Source organism: Danio aesculapii, chromosome 6 (assembly GCF_903798145.1).
Source record: "Danio aesculapii chromosome 6, fDanAes4.1, whole genome shotgun sequence".
Taxonomy (NCBI): Eukaryota; Metazoa; Chordata; class Actinopteri; order Cypriniformes; family Danionidae; genus Danio; species Danio aesculapii.
The window spans coordinates 32,914,288-32,938,526 of record NC_079440.1 but is presented as its reverse complement, the minus strand read 5'-3'; the positions used below and the strand labels follow the sequence as shown (position 1 = coordinate 32,938,526).

The window sequence follows — 24,239 nt, the reverse complement described above, 5'->3', positions numbered from 1 at the left end:
TTACCAGAAGAAAAAGGTCATCGTTCTGTCACATGGGACGTTTTAGTTGTGTTTTTATTGATGTATATAATGATCAGCGTCCAAACAATGATCTTGGTTTGATCTGACGGTATTTGTTTTAAAACATACGCTGGAAGCAAAACATAACTTACGGTAAGTTACGTTTCACGTTTTGTTCTTCTGTTTTAGAAATTGCCTACTGGTTAGCTTCAAGACAGCAGGTAAACCAGAGTAGATAGATCTAACGTTAATTGTGAAGCTGGTTTGAATTAAGTTAATCTGTTGTTTGCGTTCCGATGTGTTTCAGTGAAAAAAGTCATGTTGATTTTTATGTTTATATTCATTTATAAATTTAAATTAAAAGTTGCACGTAACATGGGTGATTTATTCATTCAAAGATTCCATCCTTACATTTTATTAGAACCATAATAGCCTTTCTTCCCAACTCAGAGACCCATAGTAAAATAATGTTAAAAGCAAATAAAAATACAAAATAAAAACTAAATACATTCTACATTTCAGAGTGTCATAGCTGCAGAATGCTTAATTTATGCTAGCATTTATATATGTTGATTTATAATAACTGGTATATGGATTTACATACACAGAAAGTATATAAAAAGTGTCAGCTTGAATGTTTCAAATGTATTTTGTTGAAATAAAATGTTAAAATATAAAAAAATTATTCAATGAAATACTTCTGTATTCTGTAAATCATAACACAAACATATAATAGTCATTGTATTTGCTCATAAATTATAACGAGCAAAACATAAAATGAATGGAATTGAAGTAAATTACATTATATCAATAATTTTAAAAATAGATAATAATAATAATTTGATTTTTACAATATTACATAAATTTACCATCATACCATATACCTTTTTATTAATTAGTAAAACATCAGGAATAAACATCTGAAACTTGCACGCAGTGTAAAAGTGTTGTTTAGAAATAAATAGGTGTGGTTTCTGCAGGCAGCCTGTTTCTGTGAGGAAAAAATGTTTGTTTATGCTGTTTTGTTTTTTTATTCCTTTAAAAGAATTGTAAAAAATGGAGTCAGTTATGCATCATTGCCATCGGAAGCTCCCAACCCTCCTGTCCAGAACTCTCTTCAAAACATCAAAGAAAAGACACCTCAACCTCACCATCCACGCTGTTCCCACTGTTTCTTCCTCTTCCAAACCAGTCATCCCAACACCGCTCGTGTCTCGCCTCTTCCAGCCATCAAACCTCCGGGAAGGTCAGGATGGAGGAGACCTAACATGTCGCAGCCAGAGACTGATGGTGCAGACTGGACTGATCCATCCGTCAAACCCCGGCTGCTTCTATTACTTACCTGTGGCTCTGAGGTCCATGGAGAAGCTGATCCGGCTCATTGATGAGGAGATGCATGCGATCGGTGGGCAGAAAGTGGACATGCCGGCACTCTGCAGTGCAGAACTGTGGAAGAAAAGTGGCCGCTGGGAGCTTATGGGAAAAGAGATGTTCAGGCTGTTGGATCGGCACAATGGGGAATACTGTCTCGGACCGACTCATGAAGAAGCAGTCACTGAGCTTTTCGCCTCCCAGACCACCATATCCTACAAGAAGCTGCCACTTCTGCTCTACCAGGTATGAAAGAAAAAAAATTAACGGGATACTTCACCCAGAAAAAAATTCTGTCATCTTTTACTGTCCCTTTACTTATTCCAAACCTGTTTGAGTTTCTTTTTTTTTATTGAACACAAAATAAGATATTTTAAAAAAGATGGAAACCTGTAACCATTGACTTAAACAGTGTTTGTTTTTCTATGGATGTAAGTTTCAGCTTTCTTCAACATATCTTCTTTTGTTTTCAACAGAAGAAAGAAACTCATTAAGAGACAGTCATCATTTACTCAGCCTCCAGTCATTTATTCAGTCCAGTTTTTTATGCCCTTCGCCCGCTAACTTCCATTCATCTCTTTGACATTCATGTGTCATTAGCTATTTTTCCATCCAAAAAAATCCAATTAAATTTAAGCATAAAACAGGAATCTCACATAAATGATTTGCGAAAAAAGCAGCGTTTCCATCCAACGAGTCAAAGAGAACAAAATCGTCACTTCCTGATTATCTGGTGCCAAACAGTAAAAACGGAATTTGCTGCAGTAGGAGAAGCTGCATTAAGCTTTTTTTATTTAATAAATTATTTTCACTCAGAAGATGACGCCGACGCGCAGTGAACGCTTGGTGACGTCTGAAGCCATGAGACTCAGAGCTCAGACACTCTTGGCAGTTCTGGAGGTCATTAATAAAATAACAACACTAATACTGAGATAGTTAAGGCATTTTAGAATGACCAAAACAACACTTTAGATGTTATACAATGTGGCTGATTTGTCCATTCACACACATTTTTATCATCACATGATCTCTTATGACAAAATTACGTGACCTTTTTTAATGCACATACTGGAATTTGTTCGGATGAAACAGACTTGCTCTATCTGTCAACATCAAGGAGTTGAAAGGATTGACCACGTAAACTTCTCTTGTTTACTTGATGAAGTGGAAGCCACTGTAAAATGGAGGTGGGGATTCTTCCGAGTGGAAATGCCTAGGGAAGTTAGCGAGTGTGTGCCTAAAGGTGGAGCAGGGCCCATCCTTAGACTTGGAAATAAAACATTTTTGAATAATGTTTTTTATGAATCCTGAGAGGTATCTTACCTTCCATTGAAAGTCCAAGCAATCAAAATGTAAAAGAGATCATTTTATTAGACAATGGTTACAATTTGGTTAATGAGGAGGATGCATGTAATGCAGGAGAAGCAATGAGATTTGTTTTTCAATGGAAGGGATGCATATACCAACTGATAATACCTTGCGTAATGATCTCTTTGTTATTGTGTGACTAAATTAAATCATTGGCGTCTGTTCACATAGCTTGGAATTATTTTGTATTGAATGATTAAATATTCTTAATTCACAAAAGCATCTTTTAAGGTTTGTTTGGTTACCTGAGCCTTCAATGTAATAACAATTTTCTTTTAAAAAAAAAAGCCTCATTATTTCATTGAAAATTATTTGTTTAGTGTTTTAAAAATAAATCAAATTCTAAAAGGTAGGAATGACATTGGGGTGATTTATTTAATTTTTTTTCCATATTGCTTTTTGGAGGTTTTAATTTTTTTACTGGATTATTTTTTTCTCTCTCTCTTTCTGGCAAACTAAAATAATTTTGTAATCAAATGTTTTGCCAGCTGTCTTTATAAATACACAACATGCTTATATCTTACAGGTAACACGCAAATTCCGTGATGAGCAGAAGCCAAAATTTGGACTCCTACGTGGTCGGGAATTCTACATGAAAGACATGTATTCATTTGACATTAATGAGGAGGCAGCTCTTCATACATACAACTCTGTGTGTCAAGCATACGGACGCATATTCGACCGACTGGACTTGAAGTGGGTGCAGGTCCAGGCTGACACTGGAAACATAGGAGGCACACTTTCCCATGAGTTTCAGCTGCCAGCGGACATCGGCGAAGACAAGTTACTTGTTTGTGGCAACTGTGGCTACTCTGCCAACATTGAAACCATGGAACCAGGACAGGCCGAGTGCTCGCAGTGCCAAACGGGCAAACTGACTGAATCTAGAGGCATTGAAGTGGGCCACACTTTTTACCTCGGCACTAAATATTCACAGGCGTTTAAAGCACTTTTTGTTAATGCATCCAATGTGCCGGCGGTGGCAGAGATGGGCTGTTTTGGACTTGGCGTCACTCGAATACTCGCAGCTTCTATAGAGGTGATGTCAACAGAGGATGTCATTCGCTGGCCTGGATTGATCGCTCCCTATCAAGTGTGTGTCCTGCAACCTAAAAAAGGGAGTAAAGCACATGAAGCCACGCAAAAGGCTGAGGAACTGGCTCAAAGCTTGGGAAACAGTCTTCCGAATTTGAGAGGAGAGGTGGTACTGGATGACAGGACTCAAATGACCGTTGGGAAACGATTGAAGGATGCTAAAATTCTGGGGTATCCATTTGTGGTGGTGGTGGGACAGAAAGCTCTAGATGATCTGGCCAGCTTTGAGGTGATTTGTCAACAAAGTGGAGAGACTCTGTTTTTGAGTAAAGAGGGGCTTGTTGATCTTTTAAGTACGGTTGAAACTATTTAATGTATGTGCGTTTATCAGGCTAAGTGATGGAAATCAAAATTCAAGCAACACGTGTCAGAAATAGACAAGTGTGATGTATAAATGCCTTTGAGTGTTATAACAAGGAAATTTTGATAATTAAAGTGGTCTGTTTGTAAAAAAATTTCATTTGTTCTTGCTGCTGTAGAATAATCAAGATTCATAGTGGAGTTTATTGTTATTTAAAGCACTGATAAGTGGTAAAAGAAAAAGCCATTGAGAATATCAACAATGAAGATTATTGCCAAACACTTTCAATGGAAACTATCTATACCTGCCCGAAAACCAGCTAGATGATGTAATGTGCTAATTAGCATAATTATGACAGTCATATTTGTCATATACTATTGTTTCTGATGGAAAATTAAAGCTTTTTCCTGCAGGGAAGACATTGCTAGTGATTTTATGTAAAAAAGGAACGAAAGTTAATCTAATAAAGCAAAAAAAAAAAAACATTTACTGGTAAAATGCTTTAAAAATGCAACTGAAATGGTTAGAAAAGTCACCAGAAAGAGTCAGAAAAAACTGTTTTTGCCTATATTTTTGTTTATTTTGTATTTATTTTTGCATAAAACATGCAACACGTATTCACAGACAATTACCAACTTATAATCAGTGTGAATTTAATATTATCCACATAAAACTTTCCAGGTGCGTATTGAATGTTTTTTATTTGCATATATATTTAACAATAATTAGTTGGCTCTGCTATTAATAGCCTGGAAATAGGTGAATTAATACAACATTTATTTAAATTACTATTTGATGCTTAAAACCACTATTTGATTTAATCATTTTAATTACCCTTTTTACAAACACAAGTATTTGTTATTATATACTAACATCTATTAACTATCAGCTATTAGGGACACTCAAGATAGAGCAAAACTTTAATGCTTATTTATTTCAATATTTATTACTGTATTGCTTTTCACTTTTTGACTCCAGACCTGCAGGTGGCGGTAATGCTTCTTTGATGTGTGGCGAGCAGCAGAGAAACAGATGTTTGCTGAGAGCATGTGGGTCTTTGCTACAGCTTGTACAGTTTTATCATAATTTGCGTTTAATGCTTAGTTCGTCATTACAAACACGACCTGAACGCCGTGACGTAATAAGATATACCAAGAACTACGTGGGATACACTACAGAATAAGTTTAAGGAGATAACATGGCTGCACCAACGCAAGGGGAAGACAGCGACGATGGCATGGACGAATTCATGGAGAAGTTTAAAACACAGAAATACCACAATGCGTTTAATGAAAGCAACTGGGAGGAGGTAAGACTTGCTAATTAATCATAAAAACACACCGACATTATCGTGTCATAATCAGTAAATATTTATTATAAAATAGTCATATCCTGTGTGTAAAGACCCTTTATAAATATTGCAGGAGTTTGATAAGGTGCCCATGTTTATGAAGACAGCGCCAGAAAACATTGACCCAGAGAAACACCCTGATCTCGCCTGCATCCAGTCTATTATACATGATGATGACAGAACTCCTGAAGGTAACTGGAGCTTCTTTTATTATAACATATGAATGATTTATTTATGGAAGAAAGGAAATGTCTGGCTAGTTGACAAATGGGGAGTGTTTTTTTAACTAAAACCCCATTTTTGAAGAATAAAATAGTTATATTTATGTTATTTTAAGTCTGTTGTTTATGAAAACTGTGGTCCCAAACTCTTTATCAATTCTTTCAATGTTTCTTAACTTTACTGTTCCGTAAAAATATTCTGTGGTGGGAACTAGCAAAATGAAGAAAACCAACTCTTAATAATAATATACAAATAGTACGAGAGTTATTTATCTTCATTGTTGGACACTTATCTTTATATTGTGCACAGGACAAAAAAAACTTAATTTTATAGTGGTTCCAAAAATTCTTGGGGTTTATGGGCTTCACTGGTGGCTTCATACATGACCTTGAATAGAATCCTTCAACTAATTGAAGTTTTCAGTGGAATTGCCTGTAACGTGGATTTCAGTAACAAAATGTATCAACTTCCTATGTTTTTAGAATTATATGGAAGACAAAACATTGAAATATAATAGTATGCCTTTTATTGTCACTGTACACGTATACAATGTACATTATATACATGTGTGGTGGGATTAAGTGCATCTTACTACTCAGTGCAAACATGTAAATATATACTTTAATAAAAATCACACTAAACAACAAGTTACTGTAGAAATAACTGTAGACGATGAACAGTAGTGCAAAAATAGGGAATGAGAGGACGTGAGGTGAGCTTGGGAGAACAGTTCTGAGGCTGAACGAGGGATGTATACAAGATGTGTAAATCTCTTGTTCAACCTCAGAACTATTTACTAATATAACCACTTGTAAAATTAGGTATTTCTTAATAATTTTAGGAGTGTCTTTTTGATTTATAACAGCTGTAATTTATTAAACTATGCTTGAGAATGTAATATTGGCTTAAAAATGTAATATATAACTAGAGGTCAATGAAAGACAAAGAAATGTTTAACAATTTACAGCATTTTAAATGATGACAATCTTCGTTATATTTATTTGTGTCGTGTGCATGTCACATCAACAGCTCTCATATACATGATACAGTATAATTTAAACTTTCCTTTTATTCCAGAAAAAGCCAAAGGTCTTAAGGATGAGGGGAATGAATACTTCAAGGAGAAGAAGTACAAGAAAGCTGTTGTTTCTTACACAGAAGGATTGAAAATGAACTCTACGAATCCTGAACTCAATGCCGTTTTGTACACCAACCGTGCAGCTGCACATTTTCATATAGGTAAAGTCAGTTTTTCCCTCAGACATTCAGAATAATTTAGTTTTTCCCGCTTTGGCTTAATTACATGATTTCTTTAGGAAATATGCGTTCGGCTTTAAATGATGCTACAGCTGCAAAGAAACTGAAGCCAGACCACATTAAAGCCATTATAAGAGGTGAGTTGTGTGTGTATATATTATTTGTTTCAAGAAGAAAATTGCAAGTAGTTGTTTCTGATATTATATTTTTTGTGTAAAGATAATAGTGTGCGAAGTGTCTAGCAGGTAAAGTCACTTGTAGTTGGCAAACTTGACTTTTTTTTATATGTCTGTGTAAGTTTGATCTTCAACATAAGTGATTACCAAATTTCAAATAAGTGTGATCATTTAATACAGTCCACATGAAAAACATCTCAGGTTAAATGTTGTAAGATGAGTGTTTATTTCCTTTTTTGAAAGAGAGTTGTAGATTCTCTGCGTACGAGCGGGCACAGCTATTTAAATCTTTTTGGCTCGAGACTTCTGGTCTCATTCACTTCCATTCATTCTCAGATGTTAAAAACAGGTAGTTTTGCTGCTTGATGTTGCAAACTGATATTTTCTTATTCTATTATTCTATTTTGTCTGTATATTAGTCATGCTAACACTTGTTTGTAGAGCAAGCACTTTGACCGTTTTCTGCCGCTTATTATTCTTAGTCACTTCTCCCATTTGCAACTCAATCGGAAGTTCTAAAACAATTGCAAAAATGAGTGCACTTCCACATTGAAGAATAAGGTCAATAGAGGCCAATATTTCCTGCCTTTCCATGATCAATAAGTGAGGCAATACTGAATTTAAGTACTTGTTCAATTAAATTATTATTTGATACAATAAAACCACCACTTGCTTTTATAAATTTGAGTGCACTCTATTATATAGAATCTTGCTGTCTTTAAATTGACTTTCTCTCACCTATTTATCATGTATTATTTCAGAAATTATTATAAATGCATTATTTTGTGTAAGTAAAAAAATAAACACAGTGGGCCTGTTTCAGAAAGGATGTTAAGTGAAAACTCCTGGGTGTATTTTAACCCTGAAATGAGAGAAACTCTGGGTTTTCCGTTTCAAAATGGCAGGTTTGTCATACAGGAGAAAGCAGGGTAAGTCAAGCCTGTTTCTGAAAGAGAGGTAAACTTACTTTGTGAAGCTAACCTGGTCAGGAGCAGGTTTTATTCTCTAAACTCAGAGTTTCTGTCAGTCTCCTCCCCTTTTTTAAAGACATAGCGGTATTTCTCGCCTTAGCCTTACGTTTCCACCCACCTATTTTAATGCTCATTTTGAATATGCGCATAGAAAACAATTAAGGGAAACGTCATGATGCACAAAACCTTTGAAAATACGCGTAAAAAACATATGCTCATAACTGAGATGCTAACTAAACTTTTATTTGGGCTTGTTCTTTTTTTTAATGAATAATTAGCCTAAATTCACTGACCTTCGACATGTTCTGTAACTAGATTAATGGGATTATTATTCGTTCTAAAAACAATTTTTTAGTTCTGCTTACATTGTTAATGTCATCAACCTCTACCACTTGATTAATAATTGAGGCAGACACACAAGTGCACTTTTAAATCTATTAAAACTGATCAACGTGTATAAAAGTGGGAACGTGTAAAATTTTTATAAACGTCACACAAAACATTACTTATTTTATTATACTTAAATTTTATACTTATTTAAATACTTTAAATGTAAAATTACGCATTAACTTGAGCAGCTATGTTTTCACGCTAACTATTTTTGTTTCCCTGATGCAGTGGTGTTGCTTTTTTAAAAATATGGTCATATTTGCTATAACTTTGCATGAGCACATCAAGTTCAGCTGGAGAAAGAAATGCTGATCTCTTTTTTCAGATGTTGCCATGGTCACTCGTTATATCTGCACTCCATTGATAATGCCTTTTTGTAGTTGAGGTGTGCAGGCTTAACTCTGAGTTGGTCTACTCACAATTGATTGGCCTAACTCAGATCGGCTGTTCTGAAAGTTTTAATCTCTGTTCTGAGTTTTTAATCTCTCTGTAAATCAACTCAGAGTTCAAGTTTAAACTCAGAGTTGGTTGAACCTCCTTACTGAAACAGGCCCAATGTGTATAATGTTTATCTGTAATGTTGACATGTTTTTGTATGTAGGAGCACAGTGCTTGCTGGAGCTGCGTAATTGCACTGGAGCGTTAAAGTGGTGTGATGAAGGTCTAAAGTTGTTTCCCACTGACAAGAAACTACAGGAGCTGAGAGCCACAGCTGATAAACAGAAGGTAGAAATGTCTGACAGTTGTAGTGACCAGTTTGGGATTTAAAGGGATAGTTCAAAACGAAAATTGTCATTTTATGGTTCAGTCATTAGAGTTTCTTTATATTGTTGAACACAAGATATTTTTAAAAGTATAGTGTTTATTTTAAAGGGATAGTTTATAAAAATAATCATTTCAGTTGGATGAAAATTTACTCGCCCAGGGTTATGGTTTGTCGTGGCTGATTGTTAAACATCCATGCTTTATTCATTATTTGGGTGCCTTGTTAATATAATTTAATATACATTATGTCATTGTCTGACTATGTAAGTAAACAGGTTAATAACTTGTTTAATCCAGATAATTTAAACAAGCTGTTCGAGAAAAAAAAAGAGAAAAAAACTTCTGTTCGCTAAGTTATAAATGATAATGATGTTGCAAATAATAAAAAAAAAAGAAACAATAAACCCTTTTCACAGGACTGTTATGACATGTTTATCATCATAATTTTAAATCCTTAATAGTTTTTAATATTTAGATTTTTTTTTAAACGGATGAACATTTTTATGCACTTATGTGTGTTTTATCTTTGCGTCAAATTACAAAAAAAAATTACCGCTATGTGAGGTGTTTCTAATGCAATGTGTATGGGGCTGAGAGTAAATTTGACTCTCCTCTGGCTGTCATCATCAGTCTCACACTATTTTTCCCCTTTTTCTGAGTCTTTATAGCACTATCGTGCCATTTTTCTTTTATTATTTCAGCAAATGGGATTGTAAAAAAACTATTTGTTGTACTCTCCCATTCACTGCATTCTAAGTTCACCCAGCTATGACTGCTTCCGCTACTGAGGAATCTGGAAATGTTAGGGTAGAGTCTATCAAACTTAGGGTAGGGTCTAATTTTTTGATTGTCAAATTGACAGTAAACATTAACTTAAATTGTTAAAATCAATAAGGACCACAGTTTTAACAAAAAAAAACCTTTATCAATCTTCTACTGAATTAAGTCACCTACATCATGGATAGCATTACAGTGAGCAATTAAAACAACCCTTTCTATTGTTTTGTTTTTTTTAATTAGTGCTTTATTGGATTTTCTAACAATAGACATGATATATCAATAATATTTTTCTATGAAAGGATGTCAAGTTCAGAATTTAATATGCTTGAGTGATGAAACTAAATCCATTAATATGGAGTTGCTCTTTAATTATAGTTTATTATTATTACATTACACAAAATCATGGCAATGAGTAACTGCACGGTGCGATGTGTAGTTAAATTTTTTGAGAGGTGCGCATCAGCGACGAGAGCTATGCGTCCACGCGTAGGCCACGCCGTAGCATACGTGTGCGCTTGACGCAGAAGTAAAAATCAGCCTTAAGAAGTCAGTGCCTGTTTTTCACAACCTTTTTCAGAATATATTTTGTGTTCGTTCTTTATGTACAATCTTCAGTGTCACATGATCATGTAGATATCATTCAAATATGAAAATTAGGTGCTCACTGTTATTAATAAATTATTAGTTCGTAGTGGATAAAATATTAATAATGGTTCCAGCTATCTTGAATGTTGAAAATATTTTTATTTCTTGAGCATCAAATCAGAATATGAATGTTCTAATGCAAAGCTACCCAAGCTAGGCCCCCAAGGCCAAAGTTGGCCCATGATAAACTTTGATTTGACCATCCCATATGAGAAGAGAGTGAGATTGATGGGAAGGGTTGCAGCGAATGCCTTTAACAGAGATCGTAAGTTTTAATTTAACATCACTTTTTTTTGTTTGTTTTATTGCTGAGCTACAAAAAAGCAAACTGGAATAAAAATTTTCAATCACATCTTTGTAAATGAATCAGATTTTTTAAAAATTTAAAATATAAAAATACTGTCACTTGACAGATAGCGGACAGTGCAGAAGACATCAGCAAGCAAATCAAGGCCAAAACAGGGGCAACAGAACTTCATTCTGTTATAAATGGGATTGTTTTATAACTGTAATAAGTTCATTATAAAATTAAATACATATATACTTCATTAGTTAATATAAAGTAATGTTTTCCAGTTATTTTTATATATTAAATAAGTTAGGAAATCACCAATGGCAGCTTTAATGGAATAGTGTTTGATATATTTACCTTCGGCCCACCACACTGAATCAAGTTTGGTTTTTTGGCCTTTCATAAGAAAAGGTTTGGCCACCCTCATTCTAATGTGTAATGTATTGTTATTTTAGAGAGAAGCTGACAGAGATGCCAGGAAGGCGAAGGTTAAAGCGAAGAAGGAGCAAAATGAGAAAGAAGCATTGTTAGCTGCCATTAAGGTACCACAGATATTAAATTGAATAAAAACAAATATTTAATAAACAACAGTATAAATTAGGGAACTTTTTAATGACTGTTTCTACTCAGGAGCGAGGAATTAAACTCCTGAAGACGGAGCAGCCTCCTCATAGGGCTTCAGACAGCGAGGATGAGGATAGAGATGAAGGCACCTCTAGAGCTCTGGCTGATCTTCAGCTTGATGGAATCGGCTCACAGGAGGCAACAGGTGCTCGGGTTTATATGGATGAACAGGGTGTCCTTCACTGGCCAGTGCTGTTCCTCTACCCTGAGCACAGCCAGACAGACTTCATTTCTGCTTTCTGCGAGAACGCCAGGTTTGTCACAAAGTTGAAACATGGCTATTTTGATGTGTATCTTTTCTGGAGCTACTCATTTTGTGGTGTTCAGCTTCATAGACCATTTGGCAGTGATGTTTGGTGAAGAGCTTCCTCCCTGGGATACAGACCGAAAATATCAGCCACAGAATCTGCAGGTTGGTACACAGAGATCCACCGGTGGACCCTTTTTTTTCTTTGATTCTTCAGAGCTATTTAGCTTGAGGAATGGCAATTAGATGCAATGGATGTTTTTTAAGTTTATTCATACACATCTACAGCTTCACAATCATGATTTTTTTTCTTCCAGTTGTTCTTTGAAGATCCTGAAAAAGGAAATCTTTATCAAGTTGATCTTCAAGAGTCACTTCTTGGAGTTCTACAGCACCAAAAGTATTTCAGAGGAGTTTCTTCTTCTTCTTCTTTTTTTTTTAAACACTTGAATTGGTCTTTAATGTTTTCATCTCTGTTTTGTTCTTTCCAGGTGCTCAGTGAAGGCAGGAACACCTAGTTTCATTGTGCTGGTATCAGGATCTCCGTTTTCTAAGCAGTTTTTATCAGGAAAAAAGGTGCAAAGATTAAAATGTTTAAAATGATTTGGAATGACCTTAAAAGTCTTTACATGCCTTTGTCATAAATCAACCCACTTCTATTAAAGACATTGCTGCTCCCACACCTATTGAGAAAACTCCCCCGTGAACTTTGAAGTGCAGTTCTTCTCCATATCAATGATTCATTCTTATTTAAAATGTCCCACCAATTTTCTATTACTGTTATTTGAACCAAACCAGCGATTGAGATCAGCTAAAGTTTGCATTACTTTTAATGGATGACAATGCATGACCGTTATTTTTTGACTTGTTAGCATTTTACTGAAATATTTAACATTTTTACTATTGCATAAGTATGCTCTCTGGACTCACAGGAATAATCCCACCCCACAAAAAATACATTTCTGTCATCATTTACCCTCCAAACTTTGCTTTCTAGAACAAAAAGAAAGATACTTTGAACACTGTTAGCTTTTTGTATGTTCTACAGAAGGTTTACAGTTGGAATATTGTGAATGTAAACTATCATAGAATTTCCACAGAATCATCACATTTTTGAGTGGAGATTTTTTTTGTTTTGGCTACATTTCTTCTTAAGATCAATTGTTAGACCTAATTATGTTGCAAGCAAAAAGAATTCACGTTTGGATATACTTTTCATGCAATTTCAATACACTGTTTGAGCTGGGTACGAGAGCACTAGTGAATCCTTTCATTTGTATTTTAATGACATTTTTATTACAAACAATATTATCAGCAAAAATTAAGCATAAATAATGTCTCTTAAAATCCCCCTTTACTTTAATGACAGCAGCAGAATATGAACCACAAGTTAGTGTAAAACATGATATAATTCGAGAATGTTCCTAAGGGAACAGTCCCTACACTCAGAAAAATAACTAATTGGATGAACTTAATTTAATTGAGAGCAGGATTTCCTTTCAATCAATTTGTGTAGCAAAAAACAATTTTCACATTTAAATGCAATTGAGTTGGTCCAACTTGATTTTATCAAATAAAAGTTTAAATACATTTGTATGTATTGTATTTAACTTAAACTCATAGGTCTGATAATATCATACATGCATGTGATAATATCATACTATTATGTGTCGTACATTCTGAAGTCTCTTTTTTTATTTTTTTATAGTTTTATTTGAAGTTATCCTAAATTAACTAAAAGCCATTTTAAGCATATTTCATGAGTTACATATACAGTTGTTTGAGACTGAACTCATTTTAGGACAGTTATTCTAACACCCAAAGCATGGGTGCTTCTGCAAGGTGGTAACCTCAAAACTCAAAGCATTACATGAAAATCTTCTTAATCTTCAAACTAAAGTGAAGATTAAACTCTAACAAGCACTTAAGTTAAACTCTAACTTAAAGCACCTAAGATTGCTTTTATTGTCAACATTTCCCTTTCTCAATTCAATCCCACGCAAAGCATGCTGGGAACTACAAATCCCCTAACCGGATAGTTGGACCAACACAATTCTTTCATGTTGTCCCAACACAAAATGCTTAAGTTAACTTAATGGTTTACAAATTGGACTGAACATAAAACAAATAAATTGGCCAAAGAAATGGCAAGAATTGTGTTGTTTCAATTCATTTTAAACAGGTAGTTTGAACAAGCATTAGTAATCCTTTCTTTGAGTGTAGGTTTTCAGTAGTTTTAACCCCACAGCAGATTTGTAAGTTTTATTGTTTAACAGGCTCTTCATGCTTTCCGGCCTGTTTCTGGAGGAAAAGCCACAAAGACAACATTCCAAAGTGACTTAAACAACTTTAAAACCATAGTAATATGGTTAAAACCATTTTGTCCTTCACTCAGCATTACCAAAAGTGAATATCTCTAGTTTGAAATGAATAGTTACAGTATTGTTAATCCTCGTCTTAATGTGCATACCTCCTAAACACATAAAACAATGGCCCAAGAGAACATTATATAGTCAACTTTCCATAGATCCTTTCAAATAGAAATAGATCTTCCCAGTGAATACTTTTTCTCTTTTGGCTGTACACTCCTCAGCAACTTTCTAACCACCTCCAGCCTTCCCTTCTTCACCAAATCTTTTGAGAGCTCCGTCACTTCATCTGTGTGCGATCGACACAGTACCTTCAACTCAGTCTGGACTACAGCAGATCCATATCGCTCCTCCACCTGCTTTAAACATTCCTCTAACTGGATAATGGCATGACCTGTGTCTCTCCCGCTCTGGGTGAAGCTCATAAGAATAGCCTGTAGTAGGCAGCGCAGGATCGCTGTATCTTGAACGATGGGAGGCTCCAGTTCAAGTGCTTTCCTGAAACAGTCAATGGCATTCTGCTCCTCTCCTTTCAGCAGCAGGCAACGGCCTCGCAGAAGCTGTAGTTTCGAGATTGTAGAGCCCAGAGGACACTGCAGAGCTTTAGCTAGACTGACCAGGGCCTGGTTTATGGCCATTTCATCGACCAACAGGCTCTCCTGCAGAGCATCCACACCCATGTAGTAGTAAACCTGGAAACAGGAGAGAGGTACATTAATTATGCTGTCGAACTATATAGTTGCTTTATAGGTAGTTATTCATTTTGTTGTCGTCATTACCTGACCCATCTCCAAATGAGTCCTCAAACAGGGTCGGACAGCCAGAACACATTCCAGGTCTGCACGGGCCGCTTTCAGATTCTGACGGTCAGGAATACTTCCTAGGCCACTCTTTGCTTTGTCAAGATCCTTTGCATAATTGGTGACACTAAGCTGGAGAATAATCAGCAAAGGCAATTATATATATAGGCCAAATGATGTTTAACAGAGCAAGGAAATTTTCACAGTATGTCTGATAATATTTTTTCTTCTGGAGAAAGTCTTATTTGTTTTATTTCGGCTAGAATAAAAGCATTTTTAAAAAAAAAATTTTAAGCTCAAAATTATTAGCCCCTTTAAGCAATATTTTTTTCGATAGTCTACAGAACAAACCATCGTTATACAATAACTTGCCTAATTACCCTAACCTGCCTAGTTAACCTAATTAACCTAGTTAAGCCGTTAAATGTCACTTAAAGCTGTATAGAAGTGTCTTGAAAAATATCAAGTCAAATATTATTTACTGTCATCATGGCAAAGACAAAATAAATCAGTTATTAGAAATGAGTTATTAAAACTATTATGTTTAGAAATGTGTTGAAAAAATCTTCTCTTCGTTAAACAGAAATTGGGGGAAAAAATAAACTGGCTAATAATTCAGGAAGGCTAATAATTCTGACTTCAACTGTATTTATATATTTTAAGTACATTTAAAACTGTAGAACAAGAATCAACATCTTCACATATTTTAAGGAAAATATTAAAGGCTTTTTTTTTTGCTTCAGATAATAAAACATAATTATTCTCTGGTCATTAGTCGATGATGTTCATATATTTAAAATTATGACCTACACATACCGTCCAAGTCAGAAGTATTAGCCCAAATGATATTTAACGGAGCAAGAATTTTTGTCAGTATTTCCTATAATATTTTTTTTCTTCTGAAGAAAGTTTTATTTGTTTTATTTCAGCTCGAATATGAAAAGTTTTTGTTTAAAAAAAAAAAAATAATTTTAAGGTCTATATTATTAGCCCCCTTAAGTAGTATTTTGATTTGATAGTCTACAGAACAAACCATCTTTATACAATGATTTGCCATAAAATTAACCTAATTAACCTAGTTGAGCCTTTAAATGTCACGTTAAGCTAAAACGTTGCTGAAAGCTGAAGCTATCTCAAAATATGTCTAATAAAATATGTACTGTCATCATGGCAAAAATAAAAGAAATAAGTTCTTTATAAATTAGTTATTAAAACTATTGTTTAGAAATGTGTTGAAAAAAAATCTTCTAATAATAATTATTGTGGCTAATAGTTCAGAAGGGCTAATAATTAAAGAATTTGACTTCAACTGTACTGTATATGAATGCATGGAGGCCCCAACGGGACATGGTGATGGGATAAAAATGACACAGGAGGAAAACTGAAGTTTCAATGCTTTTGCTTTCACTACGGAATTACATTCCACCAAGAAACTGCGCTCACACAGATCTTTTCCATTCTCATGCAAAAGTGTTGCATTCTCACAAGAAACTTTGCATTCACTTTGAAAAACAGGTCTGCTGTGTTCACCCTAAAACCAGTTCTCTCACCAAAGCACACCAATTGCTTTGAGCAATAAACGGGTTTTCTCAAAAGCACTGTATTCCCAAAGAAGCTTCTTTTTTTCACAAAAGCAAACATATTGCATTTACCTCCAAAAACTGTGATCTCTCATAAAAGTAGGCCTAGTGTTTAGCCTGAAAATAAAAATTCTCTCACAAAATTATTACCTTGTCTCAATAAACTTCTTATTCTCTTAAAAACTAGTTCTATTTAAAAGTAGTTCACTCAACTAAAGTTTGTAAATATTACATTCCCACGATACTGTTCTCTTTCAAATGTTGGCCTATTGTATTCCTTTAAGAAACTGTGTGACAGCCATTCATTCATTCATTTTCTTTTCGGCTTAGTCCCTTTACTAAAATGGGGTCGCCACAGCAGAAGAACCATCAACTTATCCAGCATATGTTTTTTCGCAGCGGATGCCCTTTCAGCTGCAACCCATCACTGGGAAACATCCATACACATTTATACACAATTTAGCTTACCCAATTCACCCATAGCGCATGTCTTTGTACTTGTGGGGGAAACAGGAGCACCCGGAGGAAACCCACGTCAACACGGGAAGAACATGCTAACTCCACACAAAAACGCCAACAGACCCAGCCGAGGCTCGAACCAGCGACCTTCTTGCTGTGAGGCGATCGTGCTACCCACTATGCCACTGTGACGCCCTAAAATTGTGTGTTCTCTTGCAAAAATATTGCATTCACCCTGAAAAAAACGTGAAATATCATAAATCTTGGTCTGTTGCATTACGTTTTCTTTCAAAAATTTCGTCAAAGTATCATGATCTCGCCAGAAATTTTGTGTTCTTTCAAAAGTTAGCCTCTTTGCATTCCCTGAGAAACTAAATTGTCACAAAACTATTATAATCGACCCACAAAATCTTGCTTTTTCCTTAAAGTATTCAATTTAACCCCCAAAAAGTAGACCTATTGTATTGCATTTCTCCAATAAACTAAAATAAAAGATTCTGCCACAAAACCAGGTCTATTACTTTGCATTCTTTCACAAAGGTATGCATACTGCATTCCCCTGAGAAGCTCTCACAAAACATCTGCATTCTCAATCAAAAGTATTGTTCCCCAGAGAATCTGAGCATTTATTTGCAAAAGCCTTAAAATATCGTTTTTCTTCTTTCTTTTTAACACCATCACCTTGTCTCTTTAGGGCATAGGTCTCACATTCGTTTGCTGATTGCTGATGTAACTAGTCAAGGTGTTCAAGACTATTATAGACTATTAAGCAGGTGTGAGTTAGAGATGGTTGGAGCTAAACTGTGCAGAGCTGCTGCCCTCCAGGAATTGAGTTTGAGACCATTATTTTAGGGGCTCTGAATGAACATCATTTCAATGAATTAAATTATTTGTGAATAATTCAGGCAAATATGGGGAACACGTGGCTCAGTGGTTAGCACTGTCACCTCACAGCAAGAAGGTAACTGGTTTAAGTCCCAGTTGGGGCAGTTGGCATTTTTGTGTGGAGTTTGTATGTTCTCCCCATGTTGGCATGGGTTTTATCCGAGTGCTCCGGTTTTCCCCACAATGCAAAGACTAAGTGTGTATGGGTTGCACTGGGTACTGGGTTGCATCCACTGTGTAAAACATATGCTGGATAAGTTGGCGGTTAATTCCGCTGTGGCAACCTCTAATTAATAAATGGACTAAGCCGAAGGAAAATTCATTTTCCTTGAACCTTTTATTCATCAGGGGTCACCACAGCGGAATGAATCACCAAAGTATTCAGCATAAGTTTTACACAGAGCATGCCCTTCCAGCTGCAATCCAGTACTGGGAAACATCATACTGGGAAACGACATACACTCATTCACACACATACACAATTTAGTTTATTCAATTCACCTATAGCTCATGTCTTTGGATTGTGGGGAAAACAGGAACACTCAGAGGAAACCTACGCCAACAAGGGGTAAACATGCAAAGTCTACACAGAAATGCAAACTGATCCAGCAGGGACTCGAACCAGCAATCTTCTTGCTGTGAGGCGACAGTGCTTACCACTGAGCCACCGTGTCGCCCTAGATGCATTTTAAATGTCCTAATTCTTTCTGGGGCAGGCTTGTTTAATTACTTTAATTTGACATCAGCTGGATTTAAATCTTATCTGTCAAAAATAGGTGTGTTTCTTTGTCTTTGCCAAGGCATTAGTTTTGTCATCCTAGTTTATCCTAGAGTATGAGTCAATGAAAGGTTATAAAAAATAAACATAGACTGCCAATTAAACATAATTAATGATTATGAATGTACAGACTTTCATTCATAGGCCTATGTAAAATAATACTAAAATAACTTCTCTTACCTTGGCACGAGTGCAGTATGCCTGCCAATTGAGTTCAGCATCAGGCAGAACACTGAGTGCCATGTTACAGATTCCTGTGGCCATCTCCAGTTTGCCTGACAGGAAGAACACGTTCGCTAGCCTGTTGAGTATGAGTGCATCATCCGTTGCAAGCTTAATGGCCTGTGGAAGTCAGCATTGAGAACCAGTCTAAGCATGCAGAGGCTTTTACAACTCATCACTAGTCATAGTCACAGGATTATTAGCTTTCAATTTATCAGCTTATGTGTAATCACATCAAACTTAAGCCTGAACACATCTTTCTAACAACTGTGTCAAGAAACAACAAAGTTACGCATCACACCCACGCCTGTTGTGGATACAGAGCAAATGTGGGCAGATAACCGTAATGCTGGAATCTGATCTACTTGCATGACCACAATAAGACTACATTTGTTCCTAGCCTGACATACAGTACCGATCCGTAGCACGTCAGAGGGTCAGAGCCAGAGTATCCACAGTCATGGACAGACATTGGCACAGTGGAAAACTCTTCTGTTCGCTCCAGCATGAGACCAATATAACACCAGGCTAGGGCTAGAAAGAAGAGAAGAGATGTAAAAACAAACACTTAAAGGGGTGGTCCGCTACAGTATCATGTTTTACACTTTAGTTGATTTGTAATGTAGTTGTGTGAACATAAAACAACTTCTTAAACTCTGAATGTAATAGGCTCAAAGTTTAATGCAAAGGGAGGAAGTTTAGGGACTACAAAAAATACATCCGGGCTAGTGAGATCACAATTCAGGTTTCGTGCATTCACCATGCATGCACACCCTGCGCAGCAAAGGGCCCTTGCCAGTGGCACTGTAATGTCATAGCAGAGAAAGCTAAAATGTCATCCAAATGCTGCTGTTCACACAGAGCTTGTTCTGTTTGGGTATTTAAGCTTCCAAAGGACATGACACAAAGAGAGAAGTGCTTACAATTTAGTTTTAATTATGTTCCAAAGAATTATAAAAATATATAGCTAGCATTTGACAAAGGAGAGCTTCCAGAATCTCTCCTAGTTTAGTGCTGGATTCAGCTAAAACTCCTCAAACCATAATAGACGAAGCTGTGGATTGTGAGCCACAACCTGTAAGTATATATATTTGTTAAAATTGATCTATTACATGCATAGTGTCTAGTGTTAACGGTGTGTTGTAGCAAGGATGTAAACAATGGGAAATGCTGTTTGGCACCGTTAATAATTTAACTACAAATTCATATTTATCCGTCAAACAGCCACAATCTTCAGCAGCTCTGCAGTGTCTCTCTATGCGGCTGCTTTCTGTGCATTCTACATCTCAAATAACATTCTTGAAAAAGATAGGTGAACGCTCAATATTACTTACGCATGCTTATTCTGGTCACTTGTCAGATTTTATTTTAGAGAGCAGGCGTGAGGTTCAGCTGTGTCCTTTTCATTTTTTTGTCTTATTCAGGCACAAACTGATACGGCTAACAGCTTCTCTGACTGATGGTGTTTATACAGTGCAAAGCACATGGTTGTAGGAGCGTGATGCGCGAATCACAGCACATTATGTTAGTTGACCAATCAGAGCCTCTTGAGGGCGGGCCTTTCAGAGAAACTAGGAAATATGACAGTCGCTTTCATGTTAGCTGAGTAGCTATATATAATCAAAGTAAGATATATGCAAAAATAACATCATATTTTTTATTTTATTTTACAAATGAAGCATGAGCACACATTGCTTTGCATCTTATAAACACAACCAAGCCTTAAAAAAACACCCTGCTCCACCCCTTTAATTATGAATGAGATAAAACATCTTTCTGAAGAGCACCATATCAGTTTTGCACACCATATCCAAACCTAAGTACTCAAAACAGGCCTCTTCGGAATTGGAAATTTGTGATGGACACTTTTCATGATTCACTGCACAAGATGTTGATAAAGGACATTAAAGCGTATTCCAAGAAACAGCTTTTTTCAATCTACACCCTTCAATTCTTCAAAGCTCTCGCTCTGGTAAACTGACGAGGCCTTTATAATGAACACAGCTCTCGTCTTAATGATTTCTTGACATTTGAGATCTTTTAGAAGGCGATAAGGGGTCATAAAAGAGCCAAGCATGACATGTGGCAACATAAAACTGGAAAGGCTGGTCTGTGGAACTTTTCACTCCACCGTTTATGTAGAAGTGGATAAAGGAAGGGGCCAGATGCCCCGGGCCTCTAACTGTCAGGGCCCTCAAGGTGAGAGAAAATTAAATGTAACATTTATAGACAGACTAAAAGCACTTGAAGGTGTGGCAATGAATCCCGTCAATGTGAAATCGACCAACAAGATGTAGTTGTCAGGAATTAAGAATTCATTGCAACATCCTAATATTTTCTGGGCTTATTTATATTACTCAACATTAGTTTGTGACCTCATTGTACTATTTTCCCCCTCATTTTAGTTGATTTTAGTAAATTGTCATTTTAGTAAATTGTAGTCATGATTTAATATTTAAAATGTTTAATATTTAAAACAGAAAATATTTAATACAACATGGCCATTGTTGCCTAAACTGAGGGAATTAATTAATGACCAAGGAACAATTTACTAATCTAAATAATGGAACAAATTGCCAAAACATCAATATTTTTATGCATATTATGTCCAAAGCTCTTCCTTTCCATTATATGTACAATGTATTCAATATTTACAAATCTTATATATTGCATTTAGAACATCGTCTAAACCTTAAAACTCTCTTCTGGGGCTCTAACAACCATTATAAGTCCCTAATTATTGTCTCACCTATTAACATGCACACTCTTTTTGTTTAGTAAATTATATCTAGTGTGTGGAAATTACCTTTGAGATGCGTGTTCTCAGATTTTACAGTCTCCGTGAGAAGCTTGAGACCCTTGTTGAAATAGTTCAGTCTTGTGAGGTCAATGTCTTTTGAATCCCGTACAATTCCGTCTAACCTATTAAAACAAACCAATAAAAGTTAAGATCAGCTTAATAATGTTTTAGTATGTGAAAAGGAACGACAGAGATTCCTCAAATGCCCAGATGTGTTGTCATGTTTGATATGTTAAAAATGAAGGAACATGTAGGTGTAAAAAATACGTATGTAAATACCTTATGTAAATTGTTGCCATTTTGAAATACCAATTTCTTTTTTCCTCCATCGGTATCTGTAAGAAATTAAAGTACAAGACAGTTACTGATACTAGTTGGCAGTTTCCTTATTGGTTCCTTATTATTTTCCCTGTGTTTTAGGCACTAATTGTACTGTAGTATGCAAATTTCACAGCAAAAAAAATTGATTCCAAAAATACTAGTATTTTTAAAATTCAGTTCAAATGTATTGTTTGTTTATTGTTTTATTCCTTTTAAACTTTACAAGAACATAAAAAATAGTATCTCTTGTGGCATTGTCAGAGTTAAAATTTATCTTAAAAATATCAGATTATACAGTGTTTCTCAACCACGTTCCTAGAAGATCACCAGCTCAGCACATTTACTGTGTCTCTTTATCCATACACACCTGATTCAGATCATCAGCTCATTAGCAGAGATTGAAAGACCTGTAATGGGTGACAGACAAAGGAAAGATCCAAAACATGCAGTGCTGGTGGTCCTCCAGTAAATGTGGTTGAGAAACATAGGCATTATATATATATATATATTTAAGACAATCCTTAAAGTTGAATAAAATATTACATTAACTGGCACCACAAAAATGAAATGATATGTTCATAATTGCTTAAATTGTATTGTCAACTACTCTCTTACAACGTTTGTTTCCCCGTACAGTACATAAGAAATAGTGAAATTCTCACCAGTTCATCTCCATAATCGAGTGCACGGTTGTATAACATCAGCGCCGCTGTCAGCCTCTCGCGTAAATCTTCATCCCTCTCCAATTCCACATCATGAGGATGTGCGTATGCTTGTTCAGCCAAGCACCGTGCTGCCCTAAGCCTGCAGTCTGTCTGGTTTTCCCCCATCTCTCGCCCCATGAGGCCAGCCACATGCTCCACACACTCCCCCTCGTCCACCTCACGGCCCAGACGTTCATAAACATATCCCAGGTTGGCCCAGGCGTTGAGGTTTTCTGGATCCTCTTGGCAGATGCTTCGAAATGTTTCTTCTGCTGTCTCTAGTTCGTCCATATGAAAGGCCAGCACACCCAGTATATTACGCACAGCATATTGCAATCGTCCGGTCTCAGCTTCCAGCTCAGCCCTCAGGCTCTCCCGCTTCATCTGGGTGTCCCGAAGCCGAAGGGTGGCTGATCCGTTGGGTTCACCATTCAAATTTAACTCCAGATGAAAGTGGCCGGGAATATAGGCCATTCCTTCAATTAGAGACTCGATGTCTTCTTCTATGCTGTCCTCCATTGTGTCCTGCACACGTACTGATAATGTCTGAGGAAGACAGAGAAACTTATAAGTTGGACAGGAAATACAGGTTTAAAGAGGAGGAGATATAAGACACGAGTGCATCTTGAATGTGTGCTTTTTTGCTTCCTGTAACATGTTACTCAACCTCTACACTGTGGTTTTTACATTAACTATTTTAATTTGAAAGGAAAACATGGGCGTCTGCTTTGGGAACTGTGTAAAGAATGAGTCTTGCTTTCTGAATTTAAGTGACACACCTTGGAGTCATGTAGGGTTTGTCATTTACCATGAATTAGAATAACAGAGAGCCAAGAGGTGTTGTGACGTCAGAACCTGGAAGACTAGTTCATCACTGCTTCCCTCAACATTTGTCAATGGATTTTTATAATGGGGTTCATCATTTTTAAGTCAAAAATAAGGTCCTTTCCACATGATCCAGAACACTGCAGCTCGTCTGGTCTTCAATAAACCCATGTCTCTTTATCTGTCTGCATTGGTTAAGGCTTGTATCAAGTTCAAATCCTTGATGCTTGCTTACAGGAAGCTTACATGAAGGTCTGCATCCTCTTCAGAAGCCTTTGGTCGGAAAGTGAGCACCACCTTGTGATACCATCGCAGAGAGGCTATGGGCTAATCTCAACTCTTTTTTTTTTTTGTACCCCTACCTCTTCCCATTGGCCCTTGAAACAGAGGGGAAGGGCTTCAAAATTTACCCCTAAGAAATCGGACAGCACTACAACACCTGCACATGTTATCGTATGTCATCACAAGCTCTTACCTCATATGAGATCGACGATGGTGACTGCTGTAGTTATTCCATTTGCATTATTTATAGGTATTTATCTTCAGGAAATCACTGAAGGCAATGATATCATGTTATCATAACGATCTAATGTGGCAATAAGATCGTAATTATACTGTGCATTTACACAGTGGCCATATTC

At 36.1% G+C, this 24,239-nt stretch overlaps 3 protein-coding genes across 3 annotated transcripts; 2 read left to right on the top strand and 1 right to left on the bottom strand.

The window, feature by feature from the left end:
• Positions 1 to 9: 9 nt before the first annotated feature.
• pars2 (prolyl-tRNA synthetase 2, mitochondrial) lies at positions 10 to 4,261 on the top strand. The gene is made up of 3 exons (XM_056459074.1): positions 10 to 153; positions 1,046 to 1,617; positions 3,266 to 4,261. Exons 2-3 carry the CDS (start codon positions 1,057 to 1,059, stop codon positions 4,145 to 4,147), a joined length of 1,443 nt encoding a protein of 480 aa, XP_056315049.1. The 5' UTR covers positions 10 to 153; positions 1,046 to 1,056; the 3' UTR covers positions 4,148 to 4,261.
• An 894-nt stretch (positions 4,262 to 5,155) lies between these two features.
• On the top strand, positions 5,156 to 12,550 carry ttc4 (tetratricopeptide repeat domain 4). The gene is made up of 10 exons (XM_056460019.1): positions 5,156 to 5,444; positions 5,560 to 5,677; positions 6,786 to 6,947; positions 7,025 to 7,102; positions 9,104 to 9,228; positions 11,440 to 11,526; positions 11,615 to 11,862; positions 11,936 to 12,020; positions 12,173 to 12,255; positions 12,347 to 12,550. Exons 1-10 carry the CDS (start codon positions 5,334 to 5,336, stop codon positions 12,456 to 12,458), a joined length of 1,209 nt encoding a protein of 402 aa, XP_056315994.1. The 5' UTR covers positions 5,156 to 5,333; the 3' UTR covers positions 12,459 to 12,550.
• Positions 12,551 to 13,120: 570 nt separating this feature from the next.
• ttc22 (tetratricopeptide repeat domain 22) lies at positions 13,121 to 23,362 on the bottom strand. The gene is made up of 7 exons (XM_056460018.1): positions 22,732 to 23,362; positions 22,028 to 22,083; positions 21,755 to 21,870; positions 19,364 to 19,482; positions 18,907 to 19,068; positions 15,004 to 15,156; positions 13,121 to 14,916 (listed from the first exon to the last, which is right to left on the bottom strand). The coding sequence occupies exons 1-7, from the start codon at positions 23,290 to 23,292 to the stop codon at positions 14,389 to 14,391; spliced, it is 1,695 nt and encodes a 564-aa protein (XP_056315993.1). The 5' UTR covers positions 23,293 to 23,362; the 3' UTR covers positions 13,121 to 14,388.
• Between the last annotated feature and the right edge of the window lie 877 nt (positions 23,363 to 24,239).